A 23,694-nucleotide genomic window follows, 5' to 3' on the forward strand; every position below is an offset into this window, starting at 1 on the left:
ACTGGGGTGTGAATGCTGGATGGAAGAGGTCACATACAATTTTTTGGGGGGAGGGCATCCTTGTCCTAGGCTCCACAGATAGGAAGCAGTCATAGCACAGAGGGAAAAAAGGCACTTTATTAAGAAAGCTTTGGCCAAGCACCTGCCCGGAGGAACCCATCCTGGGGCACCCGGATGAGGTGGGAGCAGCCCTGCTGGGGGCCTATAAATATGTCTCCTCAGGCTACTGGAGTGCCCCTGGGATTCCCACCAGTGTGTGGTGTGGTGGGAGGCCATCAAAACCAGCTGACAGCTGAGGGGCCAGGGCTGGGAAGGTTGGGGCAGGGGAGCAGGGAAGGGGAAGGTGGGAAGGATTGAGCCCAGGGTGCTGAGACTCCTGAGGAGCAGAGACCAGCCCTCCTCCCCAGACTCGGGTCAACCAGATACCCTGAAGCCTGGCCCGGGGAAATAGCCCGGGGCTGCGGTGAAGGAAAGGGGCTCCAGCCAGAGGCTCCAGGCCCTGGCAATGAGAGGCAGACGAGGCAGAAGTGCTTCTGGCCTCAGCCAATAAGAAGGCAGGCCCAGCCAAGTGCACGCTTGGCCAGGAAGAGGTGGTCTCTAGGCAGAACCCGTCGGTCCTGACCTTTGAGACCCGGGCTGGCCTGAGCCCTACACAACTCGGCCGAGGCAAAGGGAGTCGCCAGCTAAGCGCCAGTCAGGCCTTGACCAATGGGAGCCGCCGCCAAGGCCTGAGCCAAAAAGACGCAGGCTCCCTCCAGACCCATCCGGCTGCGGCCCCTGCGAGGCCGCCGCGCCCGGGCCGCCCCGAGGGAACGCCGGGGCGGGTGCGGGACGCGGGGTGCATGCAGCACTGCGAAGCCCGGTGAAGCTGCGGTTGCTGCCAGGCCGCCGCTTGCTACGGGGTGTGTGCGCCCGCCCTGCCCAGCTCGCCCGTCGCTTCCCGGCTCTTCTTGCGCGGTGGCTTCTGGATGGGGATCTTCTTCCGGGGGGTGTCGGGCACCAGTGCGCCCGCCGCCACCTTCTCGGGACCTGGGGCTTCGGGCGCCGGGGGCGTGCGGGCCGGCGAGGCGGGCAGCACAGAACGCTTGGCCTTCTGCGGTGGCGCCGGCTTCTCCCGGGGGCTCTGTGTACTCGGGGTCCCCTCGGCGCGGCCCAGGCTGCGAGTCTTGTCGCGCAGCTCCGCGGCCAGCATGGAAGCGGCCTCGGGCGCGCTGCGCGGGGGACCGCTAGCGTCCGTGGGCTCCGAGAGGCCAGGGCCGCGGCCCCGCGCCCGAGCCCGGGGCGGTGACGGCGCGGCGAGAGCTGGCTCCTCCTCAGCCAGCCCTGGGGGCCGTGGCGTCGGGTCCTGGGTCCGGGGACTGCCGGGCTCCTCTGGCCGCGCCGATGTGTCGCTGGGCGTCCGTTTCCTCTTGCTGGGGCTGGGCGCCACCTCTAGGCCCAGGGTTGGTGGTGAAGGCGCACGGGCAGCGCCAGTGGCACCGTGCTTGCCGTGGATCCAAGACACCTTGGGTTTGGTGGCAGGGTCGGGTGGCGGCGGTTTCCTGCGCTCTGGCGATGGTGAAAGTGACAGGCCTCCAGCCTCTCCCGGGGCCCGGGCCGGCCGGACCTCGCGGCGGGCCACGCGTGCATACAGCGCACCACCAGGCCCCTCCACGCTGGATGCTGACCGCTCGCTGTCAGAGGACGCAGGGAGAGGCGTCGTGTCCGACGACAACGCTGGCGTGGTCACTGTTGCGGGGGACGACACCTGAGCCTCGGCAGGGGCGGTGGGGACTTCCCGGTCTCGGCTCTCGGTTGTTGCCTCTGACAAAGGAAGAGCCAGGCAGTCACCGCAAACAAAAAGTGCCCGAGCCCTCCAGACTCCAGGCGCAAACCTTCTTCCCTCTTCCTCCCTTCCTCCTTCCACCCTCGCTGGTGCTCAGTCGCCCTGGCATCCAAACCCTGTCGCATTCATAGCACTAACCACAAGTTTACTTAGTCCCAGAGTGCTGGGGGTTGAAAGGCACGTTCCCAGCTAAAGCCCCAAACAACCTCAGCCTGGCCTTGAACCCCTTCCCTACCACATCCCCAGCCTGGAGGCCACGATCATCAAATGTAACCCTTCAATACCTGCAAAGGGATTCATTATCCTTCTTTAAGAGACAAGGCTTCTAAGGTTCAGGTTAGTCACCTGCCCAAGGTCACCCAGGCCAATGGTCAGGGGAGGAAAGAGGCCAGAATCTCAGCCAGTCAGGCTCCTTCCTACTGCTTGTGGGCAAAGGTGTGTGCCCATAACCTATAGGCCTCCCCTCCTGTCAACTCTGCCACTTTCTATTCCAGCTCAGAACTTTCTCTGCCTGGTCTCTCCCCCAGAAATGAGCCCTGGGCTGTGGTTAGAGAAAGGAGAGCCCACCTATCTCCCCAGACCTCTGGGTAGCTGTGAGTCCAACGCCCAGTTAACAGCATTATTACCACACCCTTCCTCTCCATGCTGCCTCTACCCCAGAGCACAGAGATCTTTGAAGCTGGAACATTTCACTGGGCTGGAGGGAGGCTTAAGCAGAGTGGTACTCACCCTCGTGGGGTACGCAGTACACAGGACCTTCATCAGTGGTGTCAAAGGAAGAGAAGGAGGCTCGGGAGGACCATGATGGCGAGGGCTGCTCCAGCCCTGATGGTGGCTCCAGGAAGCTGCAGTTGAGCGTGTTATCCAGGTCGTGGTGGGCCACTGGGGAAGGAGGGAGGCACAGCTGCCGGGGCCCTGCCCTGCCCTAGCCTGCACCCTCTATAGCCCTCCTGCCACAAATGATAGAGCACCAGCCCTACCCTAAGACTATGGGTAGGACAGGCAATTCAACAAGCAGAGTGACACTAGGCCAAGATTGAAGAATAGGTTGCGGTGAACCAGGAAAAGTGAACATATTCAAAGGGGCAAAGCTAGTTTGTGTAGCCAAGGAGCTGAAAAATTATGGGCTGAAGTGTTAGGAAAAGAGATAAGGCACGAGAGAACACTTGGCTGGAACAGGCCACTAGTCTCCAAGCCAGGCTTCAGACCCTGTCTCATGGGACACAGGGAGCTTTGGAACATTTTTGAGCCCAAATGTGCAAGGCTGCCTTTGGCTCAGCTTATCTCAGCCAGCTGCAGCCCCAGCCTGGCCTCCACAGATGCAGAGCCCACAATGAAGGAATACCACAGGCTGGCTGGCCAGTACCCCATTTCACAGATGGGATGTGGGGTCCACCCCTACACCTGTGTTCAAAGATCCCACTCTGTTGGGTGGGCCAAGGGGTTTCTCAGTTGTCTCCATCTTTACCTCCCAGAAGACTGAGTCTCCCTCTCCCCCTCATTTTTGAAAACAAGTGGGGCCCTGGCCAGTTTGGCTCAGCGGTTAGAGCATCCGCCTGAGGACCAGAGAGTCCTGGGTTCGGTTCCCGCTAAGGGCACCTCCCTTGGTTGCAGTTTGTCCCTGGCCCCATTTGGGGTTGTGGGGGTGGCAACCCCATCGTGTCTCTCACACAGATGTTTCTCTCTCTCTTCCTCCCCGCTCCCTCCCGCTCTATCTGAAGATAAATGTCCTCAGGTGAGGATAAAAAAAGAAAAAGAAAAAGAAGAAACAAGTGGGAAAGAGAGTCCACCCCTGGTATATGTCAGTGAAGTTGGAGAGAAGCAGAACCTTCACCTCTTTCCCCACCCAGGGTTCTTTGGTAGAGTGGGGGCTCCAGGAAGGACCCAGGGTACTGCAGGGGTTACAGGCGGGACCCCCTTCTGTCAACTGGTGCCAACAATTCCCTTGCACAGGTGCTCTATAGTTCACCTACAGTTCCAGGTGAACACACCAGCCCTTAACCTATACTCCTACAGACTGGGGGGGGGGGGAGGTGTCCAACCCAGATGTCCACATGCCCTCACTGTACCCCAGATGCAATCACTCACACAGAATCAGGTCCCAAGGCCTCCCACACACGCCCCACACCTGCCTGCACATCTAGGCCTCCTACCTTCCTCCCAGGGCTCGCGCGTGTCAGCATCCCCTCTTTCCTTCTCTCTGGTCCACCTCCCCATGCCCACCCACATCAACCTTCAAGGCCCAGCATTTCCCTACATGGATACCTTCACACCCATTTCCCAGCAGCCTCTTGCGTGAGAAGATGTTCCCCAGAGACCCTGTGCCAGCATCTTTACCTACGACCTTGGGTAGCTTCTGCCTGCGGAGCGGGATCCGGGGTAGCTTCATGCTGATGCGACTGAAGCGCCCGCACAGTCGTTGCGGCGCCTTCTTCCTCCCAAGTGAGAGCTCCCTGCGGGGGCGGGGGCCTGAGTGAAGGGGCGGAGCTGGGGGCGGGGCCTGGAGAGGGAGGTTCAATCTCGGTGGGAGCCGAAACAGAAAGGGAGGGGCCATGCTCCAGGGGCGGGGCCAGAGCCCTGCCAGAGGGTGGGGTTGGTGGGGAGAGGTCCCGCAGCGCCACTGACAGGGTGAGTCCTGCGCTCAGGACAGAGCCAGACCCCTCCGGGCCTCACCTGCGCACGGGGTCCTTGCCGCGGCAGGCGCAGCAACAGCCGAGCAGCGAGAGCAGCAGACCCAGAAGCAGGGCGAGCAGTGCGCCCGCGCCCATCACGCCCTTGCGCTGGTTGGTCTCTGTGGGGTATTGGGGTCAGCGAGGGTACCAGTACCCTCCCGCATACCTCACAACCCGGCGCCCCGCTCACCAACTCACCCAGGCGGCAGGCACCAGTTACCGGGTCGCACGAGTCCTCATGGCAACTGCAGGCCTGGGCGCAGTCCACGCCATGGAGCCCCGGCGGGCAAGTCAGGTTACAGCTGCGGAGGCGCAGGTTCAGGGAGAGCCACAGCGACCCCGGTGATTCCTCCCGCCCTTGCCCCCGAGGCCAGCCAACTCCGGTCCCGGTGCTCCATTCTGTAGAAATTGATGCCTACCTCCACCTCCGGGCATACACTCCGCGATCAGTGTTTTAGAAATGAATGTGGGGGTGGGGTGGGGGCGCGTGCACACCAGTGAGAAGGGACCTGGGGAGTGGCCACCGGGCCACAGTGCCTATCCCTAAGGCTGACTCTTGTGTGGGTGGGAGAGGGAATGCCAGATCAGACCTTGGCTGTAAGTGGAGGTCCCTGCCCGCTCTACACCAGCTCAGGGTCACCTCAGCCCTGCCGTCCTTAGAAGCCCCCTGACCACAGGCTGAACTGGTCGCCGGGTCCAGCTCAAAACGCGGAAGCCTATTGCCCAGAGCCTGTTGTCACTCCTTAGCTAAAGCAAGGGGGCCAAAGCTAAAGGATCAAGCCTTGGTCCCACCAACATAGAAGCATCTGGGATCTGGCTGGAGCCCTGAGTCGGGTTCGTACCCCTCAACCCCCTTTAGGTCCCCGGGCACTCACTGGGGCCCGTGGACGCCAGGGCTACACAGGCATCGCCCGGACTGGAAGTCGCAGTGGCCGTTGCCGCAGTCGGCGCACACGAATGCACAGTCTTCACCGTAAGTGCCATTGCTGCACTTGGTCTCGCACCTCGAAACGCGGAGAGGAACGTCAGAGAAAATGGAGGCAAAGGAACCCAAGCCCATAGTGCCCTCCACAGAGGCCATCAGGGCAGGTGGGGCTGGGGTCCTGCGGGACTGGGACCGATTTCGGCACAGGCTGCTCACCGGTCGCCGATCCAGCCCGCGTTGCAGCGCGTGCACTTGCCAGTGACGTGGTTGCAGGCGTGCCCATCGCGGCACGGCGGGCAGCGGTGGCTGCAACCCTCGCCGTAGAAGCCGGTGGCGCAAGGCTGGTCGCACTTGGTGCCGTTCCAGCCGGGCTCGCAGGTCAGACAGCGGCCCTCCGCCACCGTGCACGGCTGCTGGCCCTTGCACTGACCGCATCTGGGAAAGGGGCGGGAGGCTAAGCGGGGCCCGGAGCCACCTAACCCCCGCCCCCTTAGGCAGCCTGCCCTTCCTCCTTCCCCCTCCCAGGCGCGGGGCCCGCGTTTACCGGCGGCGACAGCCAAGGCCGTAGAAGCCGGCAGGGCACGGCTCCCGGCAGTACTTGCCGCGGTAGCCCGGCTCACAGGCGCACGTGCCGTCCACAGGGTGGCAGCGGCCGCGGAAGCACTGACAGTAGCGTTCGCAGCGCGCGCCGAACGTTCGCTCGCGGCACTGGCAGCGACCGCTCTGTTGCTCGCACGGCGACGTGTTGCAGGCACACTGATTGTTGCAGCTGCGGCCCCACCAGCCTGCGTGGCACAGGCACGCGCCCGTCTGTGAGTCGCAGCGCGATGTGGCGCTGCAGTAGCACGCGCTGGAGCATTGAGTGCCCCACCAGCCAGGCTCGCAGCGACACGCGCCACTCCGCGGGTGGCACGCGCCGTGCTGGCACTGGCACGCATGCTCGCAGCGTGCTCCCCAGCGCCGCGCGTGACACGTACACTGGCCGGTCACGTCCTCGCACTGCCCATGCGGGTGGCAGATACACAGCTCCTTGCAGTCGGGTCCCCAGAACTGGCGCGGGCACTCTACAGGGACGAGTGGAGACAGTGGAAGGCCCCGGCACTCGCGAGCGAGCCTGGACCCATCCTGAACCTGTCCGCGTCGCCCCGGACCACCTACCTCCCCACCCCAACCCCATCGCAAGCTGGATCAGGTTCCTGGATCAGACCCCACCCCATTCACAGGTCCCGCCCATATCTCTAATATCCAACCCTACTGCCCAGCGCCCGCACAGATCAGCGCTCACTGGTGTCGCAGTTGGCACCGAAGTAGCCATGGCGGCAGCGGCACTCGCCCGGCCGCACGCACACCTCGTTCTCCGAGCACGTGGAGTTGCCTTCGCACACCGCTGTGGATGAGAGGGGCCCTGAGCTGCCACATCCAGCCCCCACATTATCCCCGCCTCTCTGTACCCCCACCCACTGCCCAGGTCCCCAGGATGTCCCACTCACCGATCCCACACTCGTCCCCCTGCTGCCTCCAGCCGGCGCAGCACGTGGGCTCCTGGGAGCTGCAAACAGAGAGAGGAGCCTGAGCCCCAATCCCCGTCCTTGCTGGGGCTTCCCTGCAGCCTCTACTCTGTCATGGGGGGGTGGTTATAGAGGCCCTGCTGTGTACCCAGGCCAGGTAATGTTGTAGACTTTAGTTTTGGGAGAGTCCCAGCAAATAAGAATGACATAAATTCCAGCCCTCCAGCATCTGACTCTGGAAGGTGGCAAAGGGCAGACCACCAATAGACCTAACTTCTAAGAACTTCCCAGTCCTCTCAACAAGGAGTCTCCTCATTCTCCCCATCTCACCTAACTCTCTGTACCTCTCCCCATCCAGTAGGCCTGAGAAAAAGAGACCCCACATGTTCCAGGAGGGGCAGCAGTAAGGTAGGGGCTGGGGAGAGGTCCCTGGGACTCTGGGACCCGCTCAAGTGTGGCATCCTGGATAACCAGTTGAGGTTAAGTGCCAAGGCAGATGTGTAGCCCCGGGACGAGGTGGATGTGGACACAGCGTCCACTCAGTGGAGGAACCGTCTATAGCAGCGGTTCTCAATCTGTGGGTCACGACCCCTTTGGGGGTCAAACGACGCTTTCACAGGGGTTGCCTAAGACATGACAGGAGCAAAATTACAGTTATGAAGTAGCAGTGAAAATAATTTTATGGTTGGGGGTCACCACAACATGAGGAATTGTATTAAAGGGTCACGGCATTAGGAAAGTTGGGCACACCTGGGGAATCCTCCACAAGAGTAAAGGAGGTAAAACTGTGAGGTCTCCAGTGCACCAGGGCAAGACTTGAGGTGGAGGAAGGAGATATTAAGGCATCTACTTATATGTTTTTAAAATCTTGTTTAATTTTATTTGGCTTTACAAGGTACATGATATCACCTCAGTAGGAGGCAAATAATTTATAACTGTCACATTTTGGGGCAGTACAGCATCCAAAACCCTGGGCTGATGGGGTGTGTGGGCACGAATGTTTGGAAGCCCTGCCTCAGTGAAGCCATAACCACCAGAGAGGGTGCACGAGGACTGAAAAAGGTGTACCCACATTTGACAGGCAAAGGAGGCTGAGAAGGAACAGATGCTCAGGCACAAGTTTGTAGGGCCCCATCAAACCCAGAACTTCATCCAAATCCTAAAGGCACAAAGAAGGATCTGAACCTGGATGTGATGATGGGAAGAGGTTGGGAGGGAGCCTAAGCACCCTGGGGAAGTGGGCCAGGCTGGGAAGTGAAAGGCTGAGCTGCCCCACATCGTGCCCCCCCCCCCCCAGCCATTTCCTAGCTCGAGGATATCAGCACACCCTCGACAGGGCCTCAGGGCCTCACCCTGGTGAAAGAACCTGATTCTCTCTCAGATGTGGGACCTGGGGAACAGGACCCATAAAAATCCGGTGTGGCTCAGAGGATTGAGCATTGTCCCACAGACTGAGAGGTCCGGGTTTGATTCCGGGGTTGCAGCCTTGATCCCCAGTGGGGGGGTGTGCAGAAGGCAGTCAATGGTTTCTCTCTCACATAGACGTTTCTCTCTCTAAAAAAAATCAATAAAACACATTTTTAAAAATCTCGAAGTGGAGGAAAGCGGCCCGGCTTATTTCCACAAATAGAAGTGGAAACCTGACACAGGGAACACAAAGGACTGGCTTCTCCTGCTTCACATGACCTGGGCTCCCCTGGGCCTGCCCCAGGGCTCTGGGTGCCCATCTAAAGGTAGAACCAGGTTTGTGGGTCCATTACCCTCCACCTTTTCTGCTAGTTCTGAACCCAGGTCTCTGGGAGGAGAGCCTCTGCACATGTCCTCCTGTAGGCAGCTTTGCCAGGTGGCCTGCTGGGATGGTCTTGGAAGCACTGGTCACCTTCTACCTGGTCATGTGATTCTATGGTTAGGAACCTGGTTGTAAAGCCCCAGTAAGCTGGATTTGATGCCTGCATCTGCTACTTACTGTGTGATCTTGGGTACAGAACTTAACCTCTCTGAGCTTTAGGCTTCTTATCTGTAGAAATGGAGTCCATGAATTTGGCAGGAGGATTATGCCAAGATGTCTCAAGCATTTGGGACAAACTAAGAGCTCAGCTAAAACTGTAGTTCAATCTCCAGCCCATGCTGAACAGGCTCCAGGTTTCCATACCTGATGGCTCTACTCTGCCCCCTTGGACACCCGTCCTCTGGTTTCTGCTCCCCCTCCCTTCCCCAGCCTCTCTCCTCTCTGGAAGCTCACCAGGTCCCATCAAGATGCTGACAATGCCCTGGCCGGTTTGGCTCAGCGGTTAGAGCATCGGCCTGCGGTCCGGAGAGACCCGGGTTCGGTTCCCGCTAAGGGCATGTACTACGGTTGCAGTTTGTCCCCGGCCCTGGTTGGTTGTGCGGTGGCAGCCACTCGATGTGTCCCTTCACGTCGATGTTTCTCTCTCTCTGTCTCTTCCTCTCTCTCCCTCCCACTCTAGCTGTACAAAAAATGGAAAAATGTCCTCGGGTGAGGATAAAAAAAAAAAAAAAAAAAGATGCTGACAATGGCCTGGCTGGTGTGGCTCAGTGGTTGAGCGTTGACCCATGCACCAAGAGGTTGCCAGTTCGATTCCCGGTCAGGGCACATGCCCAGGTTGTGGGCTAAATCCCCAGTGGGGGCCATGCAAGAGGCAGCCAATTGATGTTCTCTCTCATCTATGTTTCTATTTTTCTCTCCCTCTCCCTTCCTCTCTCTAAAATAAATAAATTTTTAAAAAAGATGCTGACAATGCCTCAGAGCCCTCCAGGGGGCCCTTCTCCCAACACTGAACTACTAATCTACCCCCATCTCAGGGAAGCCCTGTTCTTCCAGGCTGAGAGGCTGAATCCCCAGAGGTGCCCAGGACTCTGTGCTCTCACAGCACACACTACATCCAAGGGCTCTACCACTCCAATGGATCTAGGATGGGTCAGGCCACTTCTCCCCTGCTCTGCCCCAGCCTTGTGAGAGTCACCCTGGCTCTCCTTGGTTTCTCCTGACTGCCTAATTGGCCCCACTTCCACCCTCCTGCCTCCAGTTCCTCTGTCACCTGACAGCCAACCCTTGTCAGATCCCACCCCTTCTCTGTGCAAAGCCCCTGGGGGTTCCCATGCCCCTCAGACAAAAAGCCTAAGTCCTCAGGGTAGTGGGCAGAACCTCTGTGGTTGGCCACCCTCACTCTGTCCTCCCCTCCACCATCCAGGCTCTGCCCAGCCCCCATGGTCCTTCCAGTAGGCCCTCTGCACTCAGGGCCTAACCCCAGGCACCTCTTCTTTGGGCCTCTGCCCACTTATCACCTCTCAGTGGGTCTACCAGATCACCTTAAAGGAAACAGCACTCCCCAGCTGAACACGGCCTCCCCAGCTCTTTCTAGACATCAGATGACTTGCTGTAAGTATCCTCCTCCACCACCCAGACAGGGGTGTTTGTCTCTCAGGTTGTACCTCTGCACCAACCACAGGCCTGGCACATAGGAGATGGCATTGGATTTTACTGACTGTTTACTCCCCTCCCTGGTCCTCCCACCTCTGGGGAAAGGGAACTGCTGGTGGGAGCCTTCGGAAGATAACAAAAGACCCCGGGTGGGCAGTGCCCAAAGTGGCTGTCCTTCCCATTAACCAGTTCCACACATGATCCTAGTCATCTCCCCTCCAATCCATGAGGTAGGGGCCATCACCAATCCCATTTGACAGAGGCGAAGACAGGGCCAGAGAGGTGAAATTATTTGCCCTGGGCCACACAGGTGGAGAGAGGTAGCAACAGGATCTGAAACCCAAACCCGGGCTCTTGGCTACTAGAAAAGGCTGCCTCGTGGGGAGGTCTCTGGGCGACGGGGAGTGGGAGAGAAAGGCTCAGGCTTCGACAGCTCCAGTCGATGCCACCGGATCCCCCAGCACCGACCCCAAGGGGAAGAACGGCTGAGGAAGATAGGCAGGGCCCGCGGCGATCGCGCCCTCCCCCTCTCCATGCAAGGCCTCGCCCGCCACCGCCGCTGCATTCCTGGGGCCGGGGAGGCCCGGGAGGCTGTGTCGGCGTCGATGCGAAGCAGATGGCGGGCCAGGCAGGCCCCCGCCCCGGAGGCGGGGCTCGCAGCGGGGAGGGGTCTGCGCGCCTCGAGATCCAAGCTCGGAAACCCCGCGCGGCCCCCTCACAGCCCCTTGTCTGGGGCGATGGCCGAGCCCCCCGGACGCGGCCTCCCAGGGCTCTGTGGCCCAGGGCGCCTCGACAGGACCCAACCCGGAGCCCCGAGGCAGCCTCTCCAGCTTCCAGCCCGTGCGGCACCTCCCCACACGCTCCAAGTCACCCCCGCACGCCGGCTCCTTGCCCTAACTCGGAGATGTCCGTGACCTCGCCGTGGCCTCTGACTGGCCGACCGGATCCTCCAACTCCTGTGCCCAATACTAGCATCCTGGCCTCTGATCTTCGCCCTCCGCGCAAGGTCCTGGGCCCACCGCCCTTCTGCAGGGCCTGTCCCGTGCCTGTCCCACACTGGCGTCCCCAGCCGGCTCCTCGTGGCGTCCCAGTATCCCCACCCGGGAGTTCCACATCCTCCCGACCCCAAAGCACCTCATTGTCCTTTCAATTCCCGCTTCTGATTCAGTCTGAGCGCAGGCTCTTCGGTGCCCGCCTCTATCACCACCCTTCTCCCACCCGCACCCGCTCTTTCTAAGAAACAGATCTGTCCTTCCGAGTCTCGACTGCCTCAGGACCTTCCCGGCTCCTACCTCTCTACAGCGCAGCTCCATCTCCCCTCGACCTCAGTTTCCCTTTTAACTGGAGTCATACTCGTGCCGCGGGCCTTTGCACATACCATTCCATCTGCTTGGAATGCCTTTCCCCTACTCTCTCTATGGCCTTCAGAACCCGGCCCAAGTGTCCTTTTTCTAGGTCTGAAACCTCGGACACCGTGTGTCACCCTTCCCGGCGCCCAATGCACTCCATTCTCCCCTCTGCTGACTTCTTGTCCGGGGTATCCTCGGATGCTCCGTCGTGGCCCGGAGCCCAGTCTCGGCCTGGAGCGTAGCCGGCGTCGGCGAGGGTGGCTGAAGGGGCCGGCGCTTTTGGCGCAGGGAGGTCCCGGATGCCCAACCCCTCCCCAGGCCGGGCATCCCCTCTCCCCCGGCCCGGAGCGTACTCCTAGGCCCCCCTCCCCCAGCCAGGCCGGGCTCCTACCCGGGCGCACGGCACACGTTGCGGCCGCGCGGGTTCAGCTCCTGGGGCGCCGCGGGGCCAGGCAGCAGCCAGAGCAGCAGCAACAGCAGCGGCGGCAGCAGCGGCGGCAGCGGCCCCCCGGCTCCCCGGCGCCGCGCCGGCCCAGCCCCTCGGGGCCCTGCGCCCTCCATGCGGCGCGGGGCAGGCGCGGGGCGGGCGCGGGCGCGGGTGCGGCCGCTGCGAGAGCGGCCGGAAGCGGAGTGCGCGGCCGGGCGGGGGGCGGCAGGAGGGGCGCCGGGCCGGGCAGGAAATTCCACATCGGCTCCCTGATCCGGGGCCAGCCGCGGCCGGCCAGGCGGCAGCGCCCGCCCCGCGCGCCAGACCCCACCCTCCGGCCGCGCCACCGCCCCTCCGCGCGGCCCCCGCCCCCACGCGGCCGCTCTCAAACTTGGGGCGAACTTGGAGGGGGCCCGCCGAGCACGGGGGGAAGGCGGGGCTGCAGGGGCCCGCCCAAGGAATCCCTGGTCCCCCTTATTTCCCTTCCCTCCCTAGACCTTCTGGAGAAGCCGGCCCTGCGGGCTCACTGTACGACCAGGCCCAGGGCGGGAAGGGGGCTGGGGGACAAGGGCGGAACGCACCAAAGCCTCCCTCACCCCCCAGCCCCTCGGAACCGGGCAGGCAGGGAAAGGTGTCCCGCAGGCAACCCACGTCGAGGCCTCAAGCCCGCCTGTGCTACACTGTCCTCCCCACCCATTCCACTACACTCCCCTAAGCCCTGTGGTGCCCTTCATCGGACTCAATGCAAAACCTGCAGGGGACAGCGCAGGATGCTTGAGGCCTGTGGATAGACTCGGTCTGGACCAGAGGGAGAACTCGGTAGGGATGGACTGGAGAGATGACAGGGAGGTAGAATGGCCCAGCCAAGGGCCCCCGTAGAATGTGGGGGTAAAGGCAGAGGAGGCAGGTGGGAGAGCTCCAGGAATCCTTGCCAGGGGTTGAAAAGGGTCTGGGTAGCCTGGGAAAGTGATTCTGCTTGAGAAGGCTGCTGGATCACCGGAGGGAGAAGTCCAGAGGTGGAGTCAGGGCCAGAAACTTGAGAAATCCTGCATCAGCAGGGCAGTGGGTGACAGCTTGAGCAGAGCAGTGGCAGCAGTAAGGAGGAAGGGGAACAAGATTGAGAGGGACAGAGCCTAGGAGGACCAGGTGGAAGAGGAACTCTGGGTCTGGATGTAGAAGGGTGTCTGGTGCTTTGGTGGATGGCAGATCCAACCCCAGGGCCCATAGGGCAGGGTAGGTGGGGAGGCCTGGGGATGGAACAAGGGGAACAGCCTGGTCCCAGTAAAGATGAGCATGTGTTTTGAGGGCTTAAGAGTTGGCAGGAGGTCCTGTGCAGGGAGAGGGTACCTGCCTTCTCTTGGGAAGCAGGCTGTATGCAGACACCCTGAGGAGGGAGGAGTGGTGTCTTTCCTTAGCTATGTGGAGGCCGGTCAGGGTAGAAGGTGGGACTGGAGGAAGAGGCTTGGAGCAAGGGCCACCGAAAGGCCCAAGCTTGCAGACATCACCAGGCTGGCTGAGCCAGGGGCCTGTCCAGGGAAGGCTGGCAGAAGGTGGAAAGGGGAGCAGGGTAAGGGGCTTCTAAGGTTTAGAGCCTCTCACTCAGTCGTGCTGGTAATAGGTGGGTGGACTGGAAGAGGAAGTCATACCCCTGTGATCACAAATGCAAACACTTCTTGGGGACAAGTAAATAGACCAAACCAGTTCTGGGCAGTTCCTCCTGGGCATAGCCCTTACCTCAGCTGTGCCCTCCCAGTGCCAGGGCCCCTTCCACAGAGGTCCCCATTGACTGCCACCAACAGAGGCCAGCAGAGGTCCATGTGCCTGCAGTGACTGCCCAGCAGCCTGTGGCAGCCCTGTTCCTGGCTTTAGAGGCACATACTCCCCAGGACTGGAAGCACTCACCTCAAATGGACTGAATTCATGAACAGGCACCTCAAACTCTATCACCTTCTTTTCCCTTCCCCACAACTGCTCTTCACTCCCAAATTCCCACCTGTGAACAACACTGGACAATACCTTCACTGCTGAATGTCTCAGATCTCTACCAACCCCCATCTATGTACCAACCAGAGTAGTCTTTCTAATCTCATAGCTGGCTGTCCCCCACTGCCTGCAGGACAAGGAGCATCCCAGCCTTGGAACAAGGGCCACCGAAAGGCCCAAGCTTGCAGACATCACCAGGCTGGCTGAGCCTCCTGCATGTGTTCCATTGCGGTCATCTCACAGTTGATGGCAAGATCTGTTGTCGAAGACAGGGCCCATATCTGTCCCAGACCCCACCACACGGCTATCTGGAGACTAAGAAGTTCAGGTGGAGTGAATGCTTGTCCATATGCCCGGCCTGGTGCTAGGTGAATACCAGGATGAGGAAGCTGTGGGTTCCCTGGCATCCACAGACCACCACACAGGCAAACTGTGGGAGCCTAGAGCCCAAGCTGACCAGTTCCTGCCAGGGTGGCTTCCTGGAGGAGGTCAACTTTGAAGGGTGAGGATTTTGCAGGCAGAAAGAGATGAGCAACAAGCCGAATGAAGGCCTGAGTGCAGGGCCTGGGAGCCTGGGATGCTGAGGCCAGCGGGTAGGAGGTGATGGGAAGTGCAGCCACAAATGCCGGGCTGGGCCCCAAGGTTGCAGTGGCAGGGCCAGGTTGCTGCCCAGCTTTCAGGATCCCTTCCACAGCTCACATTTACCCCAGCCCATGCTCAGAGCATCAAAGACCCTTCCCTCCTCCTCTGCAGACCAGAGGTCTTTTGTAAAGCTATGGCCAGGCCTTGGTGGCTCTGGGTGGGGAGACAGCACCAACAAGCTTGGGACATATTGAAGATAAGGGGCAGGAAAAGCATTTCTAGTGCTTTCCTTCCCAGAAACCTCTGAGGTCTGCAGGAACTGTAGCCTGGCCTGCAAGGTGGTGGCAGACAGGAAGTGATGGGTCCCTACTCTGCACCCATGTTCTCACACCTCACCCTCAGGGACAGGGAGAAGAAACCGGAGAATGTGTCCACCCTGTCCCATTGGAAGTGACCTACCAGGGTCAACACTGGGTTTGCCATTCTGAAGTGCGAGTGTATGATGTCATGTTGGAGTCAGGGAGTGGGGCATGTTTCCTCTGGAGTACCAGGCCCCAAGAGACAGCAGTTCCTTCCGGTCACATGCATGGCCCTGAGGAGCAGGAGCAACTCTCACTGGCCTCACTCCCACACCCCAAAGTCCTTAAGGTATCAGAAAGTAGAACCCAAAGCCATGGATTTCCTGTCCCTCTCCCCACTCCTTCATCCATCAAGTAGCTCACATTGCTCTCTGCTCCCCTCCCATCCATGATACGGTGCCAGCTGCAGCAGGCTCTGGGCAAGGCACCAAGCAACAGAAAGAAGACTTGGTTGTCTCCATGATCTGCCCAGCTGACTGAGAGCCTGAGGAAGTCACAGGTCATCTGCAGGGCGGTGCTGGCAGGGAGGCCTGTGGAAGGAGTTTGCTGGAGTAGAACCTGTGGCAGGCAGGAGAGGAGCATGTTCAGGTGGAAGCTCTGAGGTGCAGAGGCAAAGTTGGTGGCCCAAAGAGGTCCTAACTGCTGCACCAGGGAACCGATGTGCTAAGAACTCAACTCACCTGGTGAACTTGTAGAAGTGCAACTTCCCACTCCGCCACACACTCGGATCCAGGAAGTGGGGAGCAGCCCATCCTGACAGGGTCTCCCTCCGCAGGCACTGGAGCCCCCTTCCCAAACCTCAGGATGAGCTGTGCTTGGGCTGAAGTATTGCCAGCTGTTCAGAGAACAGCTTCCCCCCAGAGAAGGTACTCCAGCAGGCCAGGTGACGACCTGTCACCAGACTGCGGCAGGTCTCTAGGTGATATCCTTCTAGCTAGGGGGTGTACTGTGCTCTTGCCTCTGAGCCGGGCTTTTGGCCTGTCACTGACACCCAGAAACTCTGGCCTTAGCTCCCACACCAGAGCTGTACGCTCAGCCACTCTTCCCCAAGAAGGGAACCCGTGCTTCCTGGTGCTGCAGCCTTGGACAGGCTGTGAAAGGAATTGAGGCCATGGCCATAGGAACAATTCATACCTTTTGTAAGATGATTTATTTCATTTATCAACAACATGGGGTCAGAAAAACCCAGCTGTAGGGGATCTTCTTAATCCCAAAACCAGTCTCAAACAACCTTATGCATCTCTTCTCCCCCTCCAGCCCCTGGGAGCTTTCAACTGTTCAAGCCACTGGCTGCTGGGTAGGCGAGGGGCCCACCCCACCCCTGCCCACAGAAGTGGGTTCAATATGTTTCAGCCCCCTCACCCAGGTGCCAGTACCCAGCTCCCTTTGGAGAAAGATACCTTTTCAGCCCAGCAGGGATCAGAACCAGGGAGGTTGCTGATGGCGCACTTTGTGTGGGCAGGTCTAGTAAACCCCTCCAGCGGACCAGAACCTTCCTGAGCACTTCCCCTTGCATGGTGATCCACAGCTGAGATCTACAGAGCCCCACGAATGCCTGCTGCAAGCTGGCAGATAGGCTGGTTGAAGGAAGAGTGGCAGGTGCCAGCCACTGGGGAGTGCCAGAAATAAGGGTCTCAACACCCTGGGGTAAAGTGCTCTGGCCTGGGCTGCCCTCGGAGCTCCCACCCCCCTTCCCTTCCTGCTGACACCAGCCCCAAAGCCCTAGTCCTCACTGGAGTTGTAGAACTCCTCCTCCCAGTCAGACACACTCATCACCTCAGAGGCGAAGTATGGGTCTGCCTGGTAGTCAGGGGTCCCTTGGGATGGCTTGAGGAGCAGGGAACGTGGCAGGGTGAGCACACAGGCCGACAGGCCCGAGGTGGAGTTGTCCAGTTGGGGCCCCTCCTCCCAGCAGTCCTTCTCCATGTCATAGATGTGCACGTAGCCCATGCGGCTGCCACGGTTGTGTGAGCGGCCACCCAGCACATAGATTCTGTTGTCCAGCACAGCAATGCCAGGCTCACCATGCCCCGCTGGGAGTGGGCAGACAGACGACCACTGCCCAGATGTGCAGCTGTAGCAGGCCACCTGCAAAGTCAAGGCTGGAGTAAAGCCGGGCACCTGCTGGGATGGGGCTGCCAGCCTGGCCTAGGCCAGCTGGGCAGGGCAGCAATCTTGGCCAGGCCCTGGATTCACACCAATGCTGAGGGACATGTGGGGCTGTGGGCAAACCCTTCCCCCATGAAGGAAGGGCTCAGGGCCAGTGTCAAAACACCCTGTCCACTGGCCAGGCTGACACTGTCCCATCTCCAGGGCCCTCAGTCAGCCTGTGGCCCCCAGGTGTGTGGACGTCTTCCAGTTGGCATGCTGTTATTTTCCGTGGTCTGGTGGCACTGGTTCTCTCCCCTCCATAAGACTGAAGGTGACTGAGGTCACAGATCCCACACAATATCTTTACGCCCCCATAGTACCCCACACCAGAAGAAAGTGCAAATAAAATGCGGAAATAGCTGCTTGCTGACTAAAGACCATCAATTTTCTCTTGTCTTCAAAATTACCACAAACAGTAAACAAATACATGAAAAAATGTTCAATCTACTAGTAACTCAAGAAATGCAAAATAAATGGTCAGGAGAAATTGTTAACTGTTAACCAGCAACCATAACCAAAAATCATAAAACCCAATGCCGGTGAAGGTGTCATGAAGCTATACTGCTATGCACTTGTCTGACAAGCCAAGAAAAAAATAATTTGGCAATATGTATTAAGTCATACAATCTTACCTTTTTGACTTAATAACCAGCCTTGGTTTTCCAGCTGGGGTAGGCAGAATACTGGCCCTCCAAAGAAGGCCATGTCCTAATTTCTTGAACTAGTATTATTTGACATGGCAAAAGGGACTTTGCAGACATGATTAAGGGTGTGGACATTGAGATGGGAGGTTATCTTGGGTTGTGTGGGTGGAACCACCTAGTTGCAAAAGTCCTTGAAAGCAGAAGGGAAGGTTTGACAGGAGAGATGAGGACAACCTGCTGTTGTTGGCTTTGAAGATGAAGCGGCCCCATGTCAGGGAATGCAAGGGTCTCTAGAAGCCGAAAGGGCCTTTAGCTGACAGCCTGCAAGGAAACAGGGACCTCAGTCCTACAACCACAAAGAACTGAATCTGCCAACACCCTGAGTGAACAAGGACATGGATTCTCCCCTAGGGCCTTTATAAAGGAGAGATGCACTGACAACACCTGGGTTTTATCTGGGTGTGACCCATGTAGCATTTACTGCCAGAATACACTTATATTGTTTTAAGTTGCTAAATTTGTGGTGAATTGTCATGGTAGCAATAGGAAACTAATATACTAGAGACCAGTGGTGAGTGTTTAAACTTGCTAAATTTGTGGTGAATTGTCATGGTAGCAATAGGAAACTAATATACTAGAGACCAGTGGTGAGTGTTTTAAGTTGCTAAATTTGTGGTGAACTGTCATGGTAGCAATAGGAAACTAATATACTAGAGACCAGTGGGTCTCACTACTGAGGGGTGGAGTTGTTAAAATACAGATTACTGCCTGGCAGGTGTGGCTCAGTGGTTGAGGGTTGACCCATGCACCAAGAGGTCACTGTTTCGATTCCCAGTCAGGGCACATGCCCAGGTTGTGGGCCAAATCCCCAGTGAGGGACAATTGATGTTCTCTCTCATGGATGTTTCCATCTTTCCCTCTCCCTTCTTCTCTCTCTCTAAAAATCAATAAAGGAAAAAAAACACAATACAGATTGCTGCCCTGGCTTGGTTAGAGCATCAGCCCTTGAACTGGAGGGTCTCAGGTTCTATTTCCGGTCAAGGGCATGTGCCTGGGTTCCAAGTTCAATCCCCTGGGACGTGTGTGGGAGGCAACCAATCAATGGGTCTCTCTCACATCGATGTTTGTCTCTCTATCTCCCCCTCCCTCCCTTCCTTCCACTCTCTCTAAAAATCAATGGAAAAGCCCTGGCTGGTTTTGCTCAGTGGTTAGAGTGTCGGCCTGCGGTCCAGAGAGACCCAGGTTCAGTTCCTGCTAAGGGCATGTACCTCGGTTGCAGTTTGTCCCCAGCCCTGGTTGGGTCGTGTGGGTGGCAGCCACTCAATGTGTCCCTTCCACATCGATGTTTCTCTCTCTCTCTCTCCCTCCTGCTCTATCTGAACAAAAAATGAAAAAATGTCCACGGGGGTGAGGATAAAAAAAAAAAATCAATGGAAAAAATATGCCCAGGTGAGGATTAATAACAACAAAAAAAGTAGTGACATAGGGCTTGATTATGTTTTTCTTCACCCTTCTCCAGTATTTAAAGGTTCTACAATGTGATTATATTAATTTTATAATTAAAGTTTCTAATAATAATAAAAATAAGTGAAACTATCCTGTATGATACTATAATGGTGGACACATGTCATTAGACATTTGTCCAAACCCACAGAATGTACAACACCAAAAGTGAATCCTGATGTAAACTGGATTCGGGAAGATAATGATGGTCACTCTGGGTTCATCGACTGTGACAAATGTCCCACTCTAGTGGAGGATGTCCATAGTGACTGTGTGTGGAAACGTGGGTATATGGAAAATCTCTGTGCTTTCTGTTCAATTGTTTAAAATAATTTATTTTTTAGAGTAGTTTTAGGTTTGCAACAAAATTGAGAAGGTATAGAGATTTCCCATATCCCTGCTCCCACACACACAGCTTCTCCCAGAATCAACATCCCCCACATGTGATACATTTGTTACAATGAATGAATCTATTCTGACATATAATCACCCCAAATCTGTAGTTTACCTTAGGGCTCTGTTGGTGTACATTCTATGGATTTGGATAAATGTAAATGACATGTATCCATCATTATAATATCATAAAGTATTTTCACTGCCCTAAAAATCCTCTGTGCTCTATATGCTTTCTGTTCAATTTTGCTGTGCACCAAATTGAAAAACCAAATCATTTAAATTTTTTTTTGCTGTGAACCTATAAACTGCTTTAAAAAAATAAAACAAAAAATTTAAAAAGGGGCACACATTACAAATACTTTTTCATCCATAACAATTGGAAAGGGCAGAATAACAACAGGTGTGTAAGGCAGCCCGGCCCCATTTACCTGGTGTACGTCCCTCCTGTAGCCAGCATCATTGTTGCTACCCCCGATCACATACAGCTTGTCCAGGAGGGTGGCCATGCCGTGCCAGGCCCGCCGCACAGGCCCATCAGCCAGAGTATGCCAGGTGTTATTGTCTGGGTCATAGCAGTGTGTCTCCTTTAGGTAGTCCTCCCCTCTTCGGCCGCAGGTAATGTACATCTTCCCCTCCAGTGTGGCGCCAGCATGGGCATACACCTACATGGGCCACCAAGAGAACAGAGGCAAGTGGGGAGAGGGCAAGAGACCAGTTAAGGAGCGTAACCAGCAGCCCTTGCCAAGGCTGCTCCTACCTCATAACCGCCTGACATCTCCTGGCTTCACCGACTTCCTTTTCACATTCTGATAAGAACACTCCCTGGATTTTTGCTGGATGTACTGTCCCGTCACCCACCCTTGACCTCTTCCTAATGGGAATGATTGTACAGACCCTGAGCTTCCACAGGGGAAGCCAGAATCTGTCTTTCCCTTGCCCCAAACAGAGAAATACAAAGAGGGGGGGGGTGTCTCAAAGAAAAGCTAAGCATCATTTTCAGAGTTACAGGAAAAGGGAGAGCAGTTCCCCTTGATCCACCCTCAGTTACCTCCACCTCTCCCCCATTCCCAATGTCCAGCCAATCTTCCAGTACTGCTCACCCCACTTTCAAAATATTTGCTTGCAAATGGTGTCTGATATGATGAGGAAAGAAGTGAGATGCAAAAGTAAAAAAAAAATCTAATACCAAGCCCTGGCTGGTGTGGTTCAGTTATTTGGAGAGTCATCCCATATACCAAAAGGTTGCCAGTTTGATCCCCCACGTACAATAGACAACCAATTGATATTCTCTCTCTTTTTCCCTTCCTTGGATGAAGATTAAAAAAATAAAATAAAATAAAACACCAAGAGTACTTTTTAGTTATGGGTTTCTGAGGGGAAGAGAATACACCACCCTGCCCTTGATTTTGGTCCTCAACCTTTCACGTGCAGCCCAGTGCCCAGCTGGCCCACACCACAGGCACCCCTCACACTGGTCCCTACTACCCCACTACCTCCTACCTCCCACCTCCCACGTGCAAGGCCCTCCTGCTTTCCCCTGGGCCCCAAGGCAGGGCACTGTGCTTTGGGAGAGGAGCCCAACAGGTTCTGTAGGTTCCAGGATTTGGTCTAGGGACAGTCACTAGCACTCAAGCTGTGTAGCGGCACAGCAAGTGGCTGGAGATGTAGACAGAGTGGAGAGCAGGGGACAGGGCAGTGGGCAGGTCTTCACCCATCAATGATGGAGGACTGGGGAGTGGTTTTTGTTTTTGTTTTTGTTTTTTAAGTTAAACTTCATTTTGATGTAAGTGTAGATCTGCATGTAGTTATAGTGGTAAGAGCTTGTGTAACTACAGTATAATATCAAAACCAGGATGCTGGTGTTGACAGTTAAGATAGAGGATATTTCCATCTTTACTAGGATCCCTCCTGTTGCCTGTTTATAGTCACACCCACTGCCTTCCTGCCCTCAACCCCCTTATTAACCCCTGGCAACCACTAATCTGGTCTCCATTTTGTCATTTCAGAAGTATTATATGAATGGAATCATGTAGTATATAACCTTTTGAGATTGGTTTCTATGCCAAACCATGCTGATATCCATAGTTTACTCCTTTTTATCGCCAAGTAGTACTCCATGCTGAGTATCAGCCAGTTTGTTTAGCCATGCACCAGTTGAAGGATATCTGATTTGTTTCCAGTTACTGGTTGTTACTAATAAAGCTACTACAAGCATTTGTGTCCAGAGACGTTTCTGTTTCTCTGGGGTAAATGCCCAGGCTGGCAACTGCTAGGTCTCATGGTAGGTGAAAATTAACTTTTAAACACTGCCAGCCCGGCCCTGGCTGGTTTGGCTCAGCGGTTAGAGTCGGTCTACAATCCAGAGAGATTCAGGTTTGGTTCACGCTAAGGGCAGGTACCTCAGTTGCAGTTTGTCCCCAGCCCTGGTTGGGTCGTGAGTGTGGGAGGCAGCCACTCGATGTGTCCCTTTCGCGTCAGTGTTTCTCTCTCTCTCTCTCTATTCCTCTCTCTCCCTCCCACTCTATCTGGAAAAAAAATGGAAGGGTGTCCTCAGGTGAGTATTAAATAAATAAATAAGCCAGCCCGGCCAGTGTGGCTCAGTGGTGGAGTGTCGACCCATGCACCAAGAGGTCAATGGTTCAATTCCCAGTGAGGGCACATGCCCAGCTGTGGGCCCGATCCCCAGTGGGGGGCATGCAGGAGGCAGTCAATCCATGTTCTGTCTCATAGATGTTTCTCTCTCTTTCCCTCTCCCTTTCCTTCCTGTCTCTCTAAAAATTAATAAAGAAAAACAAATTTTTAAAAAATGCCAAGTTGATGTGTACATAATAATTGTGTGTGCACAGGATTTTATTAAAAACAAAACAAAATAAAACACTGCCAAACTCTTCTCAGCATGGCTACACCGTTTATATTCCCATTAGCAATGTATGGAGTGAACCAGTTTTTTGTATCTTCACCAGCTATTTGTTGTTAGTATTTGTAATTTTAGCCATTTTGAGAGGTGGCTTTCTCACTGTGGCTTTTACATTTCCCTAATAACTAATGATATGCTCATTTGTTATCTGTATATCCTCCTCAATGAAATGTCTCGTCTTTTGCCTTCTTTTTTATCCTCACCCAAGGACATTTTTCCATTTTTTGTTCAGATAGAGTGGGAGGGAGAGAGAGAGAGAAACATCGATGTGAAAGGGATACATCGAATGGTTGCCACCTGCATGACCCAACTAAGGCCGGGGACAAACTGCAAACGAGGTATGTGCCCTTAGCGGGAAGGGAACCTGGGTCTCTCAGGACCGTAGGCCGACGCTCTAACCACTGAGCAAAACCAGCCAGGGCTCTTTCTCTTTCTTTTTTTTTTTCCAATCCTCACCCGAGGACTTTTTTTTTTTCATTTATCTTCAAATAGAACGGGAGGAAGAGAGAGAAACATTGACGTGAGAGAGACACATCGACTGCCTGCCACCCACACAACCCCAACCAGGGCCGGGGATAAACTGCAACCGAGGTAAGTGCTCTTAGCGGGAACCGAACCCGGGTCTCTCTGGCCCTCGGGCCGACGTTTCAACCGCTGAGCCAAACTGGCCAGGGCCTTCTTTCTTTTTAAAAAAAATATTTTTATTTTCTTCTTTATTTATTTTTTAGAGAGAGAGGGAGAGATACAAACATCGATGATAGAGAACATCAATTGGCCACCTCCTACATGCCCCCCGTTGGGAGTTTGGCCCACAACCTGGGCATGTACCCTGACCGGGAATTGAACCAGCAACCTCTTGGTGCAAGGGTCAATGCTCAACCACTGAGTCACATGGGCCGGGCTTTTGCCTTTTCTAATGAGTGCATTTGTATATGTGTTTTACTGATGAGTTTTGAGAATTCTTTATATATGTTAAGTAGTCCTTTCTCAGATATGTCATTTGCAAATATT

General features: G+C 56.1%; 2 protein-coding genes across 2 annotated transcripts in view; both read right to left on the reverse strand.

Annotated features, from left to right (window-relative positions):
• Positions 1 to 895: 895 nt before the first annotated feature.
• On the reverse strand, positions 896 to 12,282 carry SCARF2 (scavenger receptor class F member 2). The gene is made up of 11 exons (XM_036277272.1): positions 12,113 to 12,282; positions 6,913 to 6,971; positions 6,708 to 6,809; positions 5,967 to 6,486; positions 5,639 to 5,857; positions 5,373 to 5,501; positions 4,696 to 4,799; positions 4,499 to 4,616; positions 4,163 to 4,278; positions 2,555 to 2,707; positions 896 to 1,803 (listed from the first exon to the last, which is right to left on the reverse strand). Exons 1-11 carry the CDS (start codon positions 12,280 to 12,282, stop codon positions 896 to 898), a joined length of 2,598 nt encoding a protein of 865 aa, XP_036133165.1.
• A 3,946-nt stretch (positions 12,283 to 16,228) lies between these two features.
• Positions 16,229 to 23,694, reverse strand: part of KLHL22 (kelch like family member 22) — a 43,983-nt gene continuing 36,517 nt past the window's right edge. Inside the window, exons 6-7 of the mRNA XM_036276803.1 lie at positions 20,195 to 20,428; positions 16,229 to 17,160 (exon numbers count right to left, since the gene is read on the reverse strand). Of these exons, the coding sequence (XP_036132696.1) occupies positions 16,795 to 17,160; positions 20,195 to 20,428 (600 nt within the window). The 3' untranslated portion in view covers positions 16,229 to 16,794. The remainder of the gene's footprint in view (positions 17,161 to 20,194; positions 20,429 to 23,694) is intronic.

This window comes from Molossus molossus, unplaced genomic scaffold (genome assembly GCF_014108415.1).
Source record: "Molossus molossus isolate mMolMol1 unplaced genomic scaffold, mMolMol1.p scaffold_m16_p_22, whole genome shotgun sequence".
In the NCBI taxonomy this organism is placed as follows: domain Eukaryota; kingdom Metazoa; phylum Chordata; class Mammalia; order Chiroptera; family Molossidae; genus Molossus; species Molossus molossus.